The following is a 12,337-nucleotide window of genomic DNA, read 5'->3' on the forward strand; positions in this document are numbered from 1 at the left end:
ATGGATTTGACTTCTTTATACCTCTCCAATCCATGCCACGGTCCACGCTCTCACCTACACTGAGTGCTTCAGCGGGGTGCTCTTTCTGCTTTCAACCTCATCTTTCTTCCATTCTTCCACCTGCACAGCCACAGTCACCCTCCCCAATTGCCAATCCTATCAGGTTCCCCAGCCCCTCCCCAGCCTGGCTTCAAGATCAAATCTGGGGCAGCCTGGGTGGCTCAGCAGTTTAGCGCTGACTTCAGCCCAGGGCGTGATCCTGGAGACCTGGGATCGAGTCGGGCTCCCTGCATGGAGCCTGCTTCTCCCTCTGCCTGTGTCTCTGCCTCTCTCTCTCTCTCTCTCTGTGTCTCTCATGAATAAATAAATAAATAATTTTTTTAAAAAATCAAATCCGGCTCCACGCCAGGGCAAGCAGCTTGTGTGGCCTGTTCCACAGTGGCCCTTTCCTCTCCTGAGCCTCATCCCTCACCAGCCAGCTGGGGGCCCCTCTTTGTGCCTTCCCTATTCGCTGTCCTCAGGTCACCCCTGTCACCTCCTCCTGGAGGCCTCCCCTGACTCCCATGCAGCTTGGCTCCCCTGCCTGGTCCTGGAGGTACCTGCAGCTCCTCTATCACAGCACTGACCACACACGGGACCCTGCACGTGCCAGCCACCCACCCATCTGTCTCCCCACCTAGACTGGGAGCTACATGGTGGCGCCTTTTGTTTTTGACTTCGAGGCACCAACATGGTGTCTGTGTGTTCAATAAGTATTTGTTAAGTGAATCACTTCCTACCCCTAACACTAAATTGTGCCCGGCTGCCACCCCAGGAGCAAATGCGCCTGGCTGCCCCCTGCATGTAGGCACCTTCCTCCTCTGCCCCTTCTTTCCCCAAATGAGGGAATGTGCCCCATCCATCAGGGGTTGCTCTAACCAGCACTACTGTGGGCATCAGGAGCCCTGTGTCCCGCCTCTGCTAATCATTTTGTGGCCACAGCAGCTCCTATTTTCCTGCTTTGTGTGTAAAGAGAAAAAGAGAAGGATGGGAGGCAGGCTAGTTAGCTCTGAGGTCTCTTTCAGCAGAGAGAGTCTGTGACTCTCCCACATGTGTCCAGCATTGTGGCTCTACTTCGGGCCCATTAGGGCAAGGAGGTGGCCCCCAGGAGGCAGCAACACAGACACCGCAGGCCGGGGTAACTGGGGATATGCCTGCCCCACCCAGTGGGAGGACACTCAGAGTCACCTGTTTTCTGGGAAGGAGAAAGGCGCTGAGCCTGCCTGGAAACCTGAGGGACAGCAGGACTCCTTGTTCCTTCTCTCTAATGTAATGCACATTCCCCACTTAAAGGCAATTTCTTCACTTCAAAAGGATTCCAGCTGGTTAAATTCAAGGTGAAGAATGAGTCTCAGTCAAGAAGCTTCTCAGGGGCCTTTCAGTTTGCATCGTCTTGAAAAGGGATGCATTTTAAGACATTTGCCTCTTAATGTTTGTCAAAGCACCAGGGGAGAAAGCTTCTTCTTATTTCGACACCTCTCTCAGCTCTCGGGGCTGTTGGCACAAGGACGATCCACATTTCCCTGCACCACTTTATCTTTTGGGAAACCCACTGGACTTGTGTCCTGGCTTCTCCCTTCCCAGCCCTGAGCCCACACCCACCCTGGACAGAGGAGAGACCAGCTCTGGCCCCAGGGTCCACCAGACTCGCCAAGGCACCCAGCAGTTTAAAGGCAGGCAGGCCATGGGACTCACACATCACATGGTTCACACTCCAGGAGGTGTCCTTCCACCTGCCATTAGTTCATTCTCTCACTCACTCACCTAGTCGGCTGACCTGCAGTCTGCCGTGCTGGTAGGGTCTGTGGGTGGTCTTACTTTCCTACAGCTTATAAACTGGCCAAGGCTATGCGTGATAGAAATAAGCAACCATAATACAAGACAGAAGGAAGTAAATGCCAGGTCTGGTGGGTAGGGGACATTTAAAAACCTCAGAGAAAGAAGAGACCAGCCAGGGAATGAGGAGAGGACCAAGAGGGAGGCAGTCAGGGAAGGCTTCTTAGAAGAAGAAGCATTTTGGTGCTGGCAGGGTATCCTCAAGAATGGCAAGTGGCCTGAGCAAAGGTGTGCAGGCAGGAAGAGCTCTGGTAGGCACAGAGGCACTGTCCCAGGCCAATGCACACCTCCTTCCAGGGCTTCACCCCTTGCTTAGTGGCCGTGGTGGTTGGGGGGGCTCCCAAGGCATGGCATGCCTGCTGGCAGCTGCTGCTTTGGTGGTGTTGCTTTAATCACCTTTGAAACAAAGCACTATGGGCACCTGGGTGGCTCAGTGGTGGAGCATCTGCCTTTGGCTCAGGTTGTGATCCTGGGGTCCTGGGATCGAGTCTCACACTGGGCTCCCTGCAGGGAGCCTACCTTTCCTTCTGCCTGTGTCTCTCTCTCTGTGTCTCTCACGAATAAATAAATAAAATCTTTTTTTAAAAAAAGAAAGGAACAAGGCACTGTCCCTATATAGCCAGTCACTACCTACTTGCCCTTTCTCATTAGTCCCTGGGCTCAAAGGAAATGCTTTCGATCCTCTTCTCTGTCACTAAGGACTCAGGCTCCCCTGCCCACACTTCTGAGATTCCCAGATAACATTCACTTGCTCCCCAACTTTTTCAGTCACTCTCTAGAGGTGTTTGCTCCCTCTACCCCTTCAGGGAGGCTTTGCCCATCATCTCCTTTCTCATTGTCCCTGGCCTGTCTTCCCTTTCACCAACTACCCCCCCCCCCCCGCCCCACCCTTAGCAACCACTGCTGTCTATCCCAGGAAACCCATTCAGCAAGCCAGTCCCCAACGGTACCAGCACTCTGATGTCTCCCCTGGGAGCTATTGCCAGTAGTCCGGTTGGTGGTCAAGCATTTGGAGTTGGGCAAACCCGGGTTTAAACCCTGGCTCTGCCACTTTCCAGCTCTGCACTTGCTCTGATGAATTTCTTCCATAGGATCTTCTCTTGTTTTTCTGACTCAATATTCTCCTTTGGAGGAACCATTCTCTTCTGCTCTCAGCCTCTGAGATTTAATGGGGCTACCCAGGGTCATTGGCTCAGGGATAGGCATATGATCTAAGCAGGACAAATCCTGGGATTTTTAATGGTTGATAGTATCAATCTATTCCTACTGTGATTGATAAACAAGGAACACAAATCTGAAGCTGATGGGATTGTCTTTGCCACCACAAGGAAAGAGTCTATTTACACACAGAACCAGCATAAGAAAAAGTAGAGAAAAGGGAAAAATCGATTTCTGGTGACATTGTTTGAGCACCTGGATCCAGCCATGCCTGATGCTATCCCTGGAGTTTTCAGTTTGTGAACCAACAATTTCTTCCCTCTTTGGCAAAAGCCAGTTAGAGTTGGCTTTTGTCACTTGCCGCTAACAGTCTCAACTGAAGAAATACTTCACTTGCAGACTTTGATGAAAAGTTAAGTGAAATGATACATGAATAGTATCCAGCAATCCAGCATAAAGTGGGTACCACTCAATTAACGGTGTTTTTTTTTTTTTTTCAGAAACTCTAACTGAATCTGCCTTGTCAAACACCAGTTACATTTCTGAGAAGACACTCGAGTTCTGTGGTAGTAGAATATTACTTTTTCTTCCTTTGTTTCCACGACTTTGACCAATCTTTTCCTTGCGAAATCTCTCCTTGGCTTTCTTAACCACAGCTCTGTGTCCTTCATAATTTTCCAGGTTTTCTCCCCCAACCCCGCCTCTGGACTGAGACAGGGTGGGAGATTTCATGACCTGGAAGGGGTGAGGTCTTCTCTGCATTCTATGCCTACACCGGGAGGGACAATCAGCGAAGACCAAGCTGAATCTAATGCAGACTTCTGAGCTTGCATCGAACCAAGCACACCAGGCAGTCAGCAAAGTCTGCACTGCCATCTAGTGGACATCTGCTCTAAGATCACGCAGCATAGAGCCCTTGGAGAATCCCCCCCACCCCCCACCCCCCACCCAGGGGGGACAGTCACTGGGCTGCCAGAAAGTATTCCATTCGACCATATTACTCTTTCAGTGGCAAAGCCAAGGACAAGCGAATCAACGGCCAAGTCAAGCATCTTATCCCAGGAGCAGCATTATACTCTTCCCTACAGGACTGGGTTTCTGCTCGGCTTCTGCAGCTCTCCCCCGTCCTGATCCAACTTAGAATCATAGTGGCCTATGTTTTCTCGGCTTCTCCCACAAGTCCACCTATGTGACCCAGGCCGAAGGCCTCCAGGGAGGAGAGCTGACAGGTGCACGTGTGCTCGTGCGTGTGCATGCATCTTCACTTGCGCGAGGCCTGGAGGGGTTGAGGGAGAGGAGACTGGGAAGGCCTCCTCATTACCTGCGTGCTTAGCCTCCTGGAGGAAAGGATGTTTGCAAACACAATAGCGGGTCAAAGCTTCATGTTTTCAAGCTCATAAGTTGTGGGACACATCACAGTCTATTGGTTCCCTGCTAGTGAAAACAGTTCAAGAAAGCGAGAAAAATCTACCCTCTACATCTGAGTAACCTGTGCTCCCCTCACCCTAGAACTTGCTATTTTGTTGTGTTTGTCATGACCACTGTCAGACCTGATGAACAGCAGCATTGATTGTCCCCAGGCTGGCTCGGCAGAGGGGAAGAGCCAGCAGTGGCCTCTCCCTCCCGCAGTGCACAGAGGGGACCAGAGGGCTGGTGATGTGCATGTGGTCGCATCCCTGGGGCCCTTCTGTCTCCACCCATTTGTGACCTGATTCCTGGACACATCATAGGCCTCGTGTGTAGGTTGGCATTGGTACCTCCTACTAAAACACAGCAGATGAAGCGAGAGTCACCCTCCAGTACTGACACTTTGGGGACTCGGTGTGACCCAGGAATCAAGGAAGAAACAAACAGTGGCCTTAACACCAGAGCAGCGCCACCAGGACATGGCCTGGCCACTGGAAGCCCCAGCCACAGTCCCACTTCCCTGGGCTTACTACACCCCCTAACTAAGGGAAGCATCCGGAACAAGACAGTACTGGTCATTTCCTAGTAGAAAGAATAGCTATTTCCAATTCCTAAAAATGTTAGGTGTGTTTCATGTCACAAAGACGGAGTCAAGATGCACAGCTCTGCTTGCTTAGCCTCCGTGAGGAGCACTGCCCATTACCAACTAGCTCCTCCCCATTTAAAGATCATTCTGAAAGCCCCACCACCTCGCACCTTGGGAAAGGACGCTCTCTCTTCCTTGTCTCTGCTGACTTCAAAGCACACACCAGCTGGTCTGTACCTATGCTCCAGGAACCGGGAAAGGCCTCGACGGAGCAGTCCCAGAGTTCCACTCACACTCCCCGTCTGCAGCCCTCCTACCCACCCCAACCTCCTCCAAGGCCATGGGAATGCTCTAAGGAAGGCATGTGCTTATGACATCAGCCATCTGGGAACATGAGACCCAACCCAGACAGCCCTGCACAAGGCTTCAAGTCACCCAGAAGAGCGGGCTCAGATGGAAACCAAGACCCATGGTCCTCCTCCTCCTCTTCCTCCTTCCTCCTCACTCACCTCCAAAGCCCCGGGGAACTTGACTATGGGCTCAGCCCAGTGGGTGATCTTCTGTCGGTAGTTGTTGCAGTCAGGAACAAACATGCAGCCAATGTTCCCCAGCTCTGGGTAGAAAACTTCAAGGCCCCTACCGAGAGAGGGAGATGGTCAGCACATGTAGTTCTGGGGGAGCCTGCAGGGTTCACAGGCTTCAGGACAGCACCATTGGGAATGGAGGGTCAAGTAGGATCGAATCCCAGGCCTGCTACTAATTAGCATGACCGGTGTGGTTTAGGATCTACTTGACCTCTTGGTGGCTCAGTTTGTTCACCTGTAAAATGTGGACACTGACAGTACCTACTTAGAGCGTTGACATGAGGAGTAAAGTAGGTGACCAATGTTTACAACGGAGCCAGCGTGTCATCAGTGGTCAGACGTGTTACTTATCATCTGTATTTACTTCCCAAAAAGGATGCACATCTTTAGGCAAACTGGGTCATTGTCTTTAAAGTAAGATTGGGTTTATAAGAGCAATATTTCAACATTGCTTTCCAGGAATGTTCTCTTTATGTGAAGAAAGGTTCAGCAAGTGAGCACAGCCTTCTTCACGGGTACAGGCATCTGTCAACCCTTAACAATCCAGTTCCTCTTCATGTCTGCTGTCCTCACCAGTACTTCCATAATCCACATCTCTGGGTCAAGTATCACCCAGTAACCTAGGTTCTCCACCTACCATTCCCTGTGCTTTTTTTTTTTTTTTAAGGTTTTATTTATTTATTTATTCATGAGAGATACACAGAGAGAGAGAGAGGCCGAAACATGGGCAGAGGGAGAAGCAAGCTCCATGCAGGGAGCCCGATGTGGGACTCGATCCCAGGTCTCCAGGATCAGGCCCTGGGCTGAAGGCAGCACTAAACCGCTGAGCCACCTGGGCTGCCCTCCCTGTGCTTTTGAAGTGCAAATGTCTCCTGGGGGGTAAACCATCTGATCACTAAGACAGTAGTATGAATCCATTTGTCTGCTTTTTCCCTGTGAAGGCCTGAACAGCACGGATGCTCTGAGAATCCGGTTCACTGGGAGGGCTCTTGCCATAACTCCACCAAGGTTAGCCTGAAGGACTCACCTATAACCCAAACTCAGGGATAGAAGCCAGGCTGTCAAATAGATACTTAAAAAAAAAAAAATCTTTGTGCCAACTTTTTTTTTTTTTTTTGACTTGCCCTTCCTCTCTGTCCCCCTGTCATTTCTTATCACCAAGATCCAGGGTCTCTATAGGGTGCATTTGGTTAAGCTGATTCCCCTGGCAGAGAAGGGGGGCGGGGTTTCAGCTTTGCTGAAAAGCTGAGGCAGCTCCACAGCCTGCCAGCAGTCACCCAGAGCTGGCCATGATTCTCTTGCTGGGGGTAATGCCTGGAGGAGACCCAGCAAGGATATAATGAGGGAATCCATCTGGAAGGGGAGCTCCTGAGTTCTGGATCTGGGGGAAAGGCAAGGACAGCCTCCTGGTGGGGAACCCCACATTCCCCGCCCATCCCCATCCTTCCTGAGGTCCCATCTTGGGCCTTGGCTGCTGGAGGCTGCAACACCCAGCAGACACAGGATGTTTCCGTGGGCCAGCACCCCTGAGGAGCTTCTGGCCAGTTAGCTGAACTTCTGGTTTGCTCAGCTCATTTGTTTCTTTTACCTCTTGGCAAAGTTAAAGTAATACCTTCTGGATCGTTTTGATCACTTTTGAACAAGTCATAGGGACGGGTTTTCGTTTTTCTTCACAGCAGCATTGCAATTGGTTTTTGTTTGTTTTTTGTTTTTTTTGAGAGACAGAGAGAGCACCTGAGTGGTGGGAGAGGTAGAGAGAGAGGGAGACAGAGAATCCTAAACTGGCTCCTCCCTCAGCGTGGAGCCCAGCATGGGGCTCCATCTCACAGCCCTGAGATAATGACCTGAGCTGAAACCAAGAACCTGACACTTAACTGCCTGAGCCACCCAGGCGCCCCAACGCAACATTTTAAAGACTGTTCTATTTGTTTCTGCCACGACTCCCTGCCGCTGCAGCTAGCAAGGTCCGAGGCAGATAGAGGGGCCCCTTCCCTGGCAGAGAGATGGAGGGTCAGCAGCACATAGGCCAGCACCAGGAAAGGCCAAGGGGCAGGGAGGAGGGGAATGGAGACCCAGAGGGGCCTCCCCCAGGAAACAAATGGGTCTCCTCTTTGTATCCTGGTGGAATTGCTGCAAATCTTAAAACAGTTAAGCAAAATCAGCAAGTTGATGTTGGGTGAGTGGGCCTCGAGCCACAGAGTGGGCCCTGGGAGGGTGGGTGCTGGGAGGCCAGGGATAAGGTCCGTGCCCCCCCGCCCTGGTCACACCTTGGGGTCCTGCCAGCCCAGCGTCTGGAAGCCACAAGCTGCCCCACACAGCAGGCTGCACCAAGGGGGGCCCATGCAGGCCTCTGTCCTGTTCGGGGGTTTTGCCAAAGCCTTGCATCAGGACACAGAAGGCAAATTTATTCGATTTGTGAGCGGCACAAAGCTGATTAATAGCAATGATCAAATTGGTCATTGATTAAAACTAACAGATGAGGGGATCCCTGGGTGGCGCAGCGACTTGGCGCCTGCCTTTGGCCCAGGGCACGATCCTGGAGACCCGGGATCAAATCCCACATCGGGCTCCCAGTGCATGGAGCCTGCTTCTCCCTCTGCCTAAGTCTCTGCCTCTCTCTCTCTGTGTGACTATCATAAATAAATAAAAATTTAAAAAAAAAAAACAAAAAACTAACAGATGACCAAATCAGCCTAGAAAAGGATCTGGACAAGCCTGAGATAAATAAATCAAAAATTGATTTTAGTAAGAACACACTTTAGAACTGTGCCCTCTTCTTGCAGTGCCCTTCCTGTTCATGGGGTGCCTCCCCTGGGGCACGTTCTGTCTCCATCCTCAGGGTTGGGGCATTTCCCAGTCAACCTCGCAAGACCTGAGGGCACAGAGCGGAGGGGCAGGCGGCTCTGCACAGAGTAGGGAGCCCGATGTGGGGCTCAATCCCCTGACCCTGAGATCATGACCTGAACTGAAATTGAGAGTCATACACTTAACTGACTGAGCCATCCAGGCACCACCAAAACCTAGGTTCTGATCTCTGTTTCTGTCAATCTACTCAGGCTTATCTCAGGGGTAGGTAAGGTATTACTCTGGAAGAGCTTTTCTCTTACCTGTGTTTTCCTACTGCTTGTCCCTAGACATAGAATTCCTCTTTTCTAGATGAATATTGCCAGGTATTAAAGCCCGACTTTAAAAATTCCCTTTCAAGGGAATCCCTGGGTGGCTCAGTGGTTTAGCACCTGCCTTCGGCCCATGGCATGATCCTGGAGTTCTGGGATCGAGTCCTGCATTGGAGTCCCTGCATGGAGCCTGTTTCTCCCTCTGTGTCTCTCATGAATAAATAAAATCTTTTTTAAAAATTAAAATTAAAGGGATCCCTGGGTGGCGCAGCGGTTTGGCGCCTGCCTTTGGCCCAGGGCACGATCCTGGAGACCCGGGATCGAATCCCACATCAGGCTCCCGGTGCATGGAGCCTGCTTCTCCCTCCGCCTGTGTCTCTGCCTCTCTCTCTCTCTGTGACTATCATAAAAAAAAAAAAAAAAAAAAAAAAATTTAAAAAAAAAAAAGAAAAAAATTAAAATTAAAAAATAAATAAATAAAAATTCCCTTTTAGACTCTATACACCCATGAGACGAATGGCTTGTCTAGGGGCACTCGAACTCTTGGTGAAGTGAAAAGCCTGAGCTAAACAGCATTTTTGGGGAGGGGGGCCCTAGCACAAGAGGTACTGACCCCTTCTCGGGGCTCTGGTGTGTCCATAATGTGTTCTCAGTTGGTAATGATCTTTTACCAATGGCAATCTTCAGCAGTAATAAAGATAAATCTCCTCTTTTTTTGCGGTGATGGTTTACAATCAGACATTTCCTATCAAATAACCTTAGTGTGGTGAGTTCGTGTTTCTCATACTGGGGGTCTGCTGGTGTATTCTAGGAAGTCCCGAGAATGGCTCGGCCAAAGACCAAATTGCAGCTGCCCCTCCCCGCAAGTTCATAGGCTGACTCCCAGCCCCCAGAGTGATGGCATTATGAAGTGGGGCCTCCAGGAGGTGCCTTCCACTATGCCCGAGCTAGCAAGAAGACGGCCATCTATGAATCAGGAAGTAGGTTCTTACCAGACATGGAAGTGGTGGACACCTCCAGAAGGATGACCTGTAAATTTCTGCTGCTTATGAGGTACCCTGCGCTGGCATTTTGTTAGAGCAGCCCAAGTGGACTAAGACAGCCCCCTCTTTGCTGGAGTTTGAGAGGCTTCTAGCCCCTGGAGGAAGGTCAGCAGTCAGAGGTGGGTGGGGAAAGAGTGTTGGGTGTAGAGTCAGATAAGGGGGTGCTGAACCCTGGCTTTGCCACTCGTAAGATGTGTAAGCACAGTGGACAGGTTGTTTAACCTCTGGGGACTCCTCATAGGCAATATGAGGATGATAGTACACACCTCAGAGCTCTCTCCCAGAGCTCGCCATGGTACACAGGCCACCAGGCCACCAGCGTGCAGAGGTCGGCAGGGCAGAGCCTAGGGCAGCTGGGGCCCAGGCTGGTCCCACCGCCAGTGACCGTACACATATGTCACTAAGCGTCCCTCAGTGAACGGTGGGAAGCACAGAGAGCCTCTGTAATGGGGCCTTATCATGGCCTGGCCCAGCTGGCCTCCCCACCTCCCAGGGACTTGATCTTTTGCCAACCAGAGTAAAATGGCAGCCCACCCTCCGGAAGGTTCCACTCAGCCCAGCGCCTAGAGGATTGGAGCCCACATGTGAGTAGCAGCCACGTTCCCTCCTTCTCGCACACAAAACTTCACCTCGAATTATTCACCGGAGTTTCAAAAATGTACCAATAGGAACAAAATGTGTATTATCTTTTTTGGTGGGAAAGGGCTTCAACTACCTAACTTTTCAAGGGAAAACATGTATTTATCTTTCTAAAAGAACATTGGTAAGAATTCATATGTACACAGGGAGACAGAGTGAGAGAGATCTTCCCTCCTCTCTCACTTCTGATGGCTTCAGCAGGATGCCAGCCTCCGTGGCCACCAAACAGGCAGAGGGGGTTGGCAGCCACGTGGCCCCGGCGGCCCTCGGGAGGAGCCCTGAGTCCAGGACAGTCAGGCCTGGCTTTTCTAACTGACAGTTGCTGAGGAGAGAGCTGAACTCTGAGGCAGGCAGGGAGAAGCTCATGTCCTCGGAGGGGAAAAAAGCCCGCCCCTGCTGCCCAGCCTCTTCGCTAGACAACACCCAGTGGCCACACTCCCTAAAAGGCCCACCTGCCCCACACTCCTGGGGCCTCGTTGCCGGAAAGCAAACAACCGCCTCTCACACAGGGGGTGTCCAGTCCCACATCCCCTGTCAACTGCCGCTGGTTTTTAAAATCCCACTTTGCTGATAGGGAGCAGTCGGGGCTGTGGGGAGGGATGGTCCCTCAGAGGCCTGGCAGGGTACAAGCGGGAGCTGACCACGTCCGTATACCGTCTGGGCCTGGGAAAGCACCATCTGGAAGGCAGGAGCCCGTCTCAGGGTCTTTGCTTAGCGCCCTAGACCACCTTTCCATCTAGGGGGTCTCCAAAGCTCGCTCCCTTTCCACCTGTCCACAGAGGCTCCCTGGCTCTGCAGACACCCCAACCTGAGACCTCAACGCCTTTTGGGCCTTACTTGCAGAGGACAGCATCGGTGTCAGACAGGGCCTCGTACAAACACATGTCGCCTTCGTCCTCGTCTCTGGTGACCACCATCGTGAGACCCAGAAACAGGGCTGCCGTGGCCAGCTTCATTGTCCAGTCCATGGACACCTGCAACAGAAGGACGGTTAGAGCTGCCGCCCCCTCTGCAGGGGGCGCCCTCCTCGCCCTGCGCGTGCCCACCCCAGGGCCCCACCAGGAGGAACGGACACCTCTGGTAAGCAGAAGGAGGAGGGCGGGCAGCTGCCTGGGCCCCAGCAGCCAATCTGCCACCCGGACACAGATACCTTGGGAGGATCTGGGCCTGCTCCAAGCCGGACTCAGTTTGCAGTCCTGGCCGAGGCCCCTCCTCCGTCGGAGCAGGGCTTTGCTGGCCACTAATCCCCGTTGAGAAGCAGGAGGACTTATATAAGCCTCCCGCCCTGGCTCTTCATCCTGTCCCTGCCACTTGCCCCGTGTGTGGCCAGCTGGCCATGGGCCAACCTGCTCTTTGGCTTCAAGGCAAGCCCTGGGAAGTTGGTGACCCCAGGCTTTGGGCTGGGTGGGGGTGGGGGGGCGGGTTCTGGGGTGCTTGCAAGAGCAAGACCTTGGTCGCCTTCCTAGGAGCAGAGGTTTGGCTGGGCTGTGCCCCTCAGACAGCTCTGCATCTCCTGCCCACAATTCCTGAGCCACCTGCCTTGACAGCCTTGGGGCTGACGGATGGTAGGTAGGTGGTTGGACGCAGTGACCCTGTGGAGGAGAGGCTGCTGCACTTAGGGCGCCCCAGCCCCGAGGCCAGCTCCAAAGGGCCAGCTGAGGACAGAAGGGCTCCTCTGACTGCACCTTGCCGCAGTGCTGAACTCAGCACTCTCCCAAAATAATAGTCTCGGGAGAAGACACCAGCAGGGCTGCTGGGGAACGGGGCAGCTTGTGCGGTGCTGGGTGCCGGGTGCAGGTGCTGGCTGGGAGGAAGGGGGGTAGCAGCCTGCAGGAAGTTGTGTGTGGGACTCTGACTGGAACAGGAGAGGGCAGGAGAAGATCAGAGGCACTTCTCCCACGGCCTTTCCACTTGATCTGCGCTCCGTCT

General features: G+C 52.5%; 1 protein-coding gene across 6 annotated transcripts in view; it reads right to left on the reverse strand.

Annotated features, from left to right (window-relative positions):
• The window catches only part of PEBP4 (phosphatidylethanolamine binding protein 4), a 248,843-nt gene that overhangs the window by 189,984 nt on the left and 46,522 nt on the right, over positions 1–12,337 (reverse strand). For 3 of the 6 annotated variants that reach the window (XM_026007924.2, XM_072719494.1, XM_072719495.1), the window contains 2 exons: positions 11,246–11,382; positions 5,536–5,662 (listed from right to left, as the gene is read on the reverse strand). In XM_026007924.2, the coding sequence (XP_025863709.1) occupies positions 5,536–5,662; positions 11,246–11,376 (258 nt within the window). In that variant the 5' untranslated portion in view covers positions 11,377–11,382. Of the gene's footprint in view, positions 1–5,535; positions 5,663–11,245; positions 11,383–11,467; positions 11,537–11,558; positions 11,681–12,337 lie in introns of those variants that run through there. The other 3 variants (XM_026007926.2, XM_026007927.2, XM_026007928.2) reach the window with 3 other exon arrangements.

This window comes from Vulpes vulpes, chromosome 9, assembly GCF_048418805.1.
Source record: "Vulpes vulpes isolate BD-2025 chromosome 9, VulVul3, whole genome shotgun sequence".
Lineage (NCBI taxonomy): Eukaryota > Metazoa > Chordata > Mammalia > Carnivora > Canidae > Vulpes > Vulpes vulpes.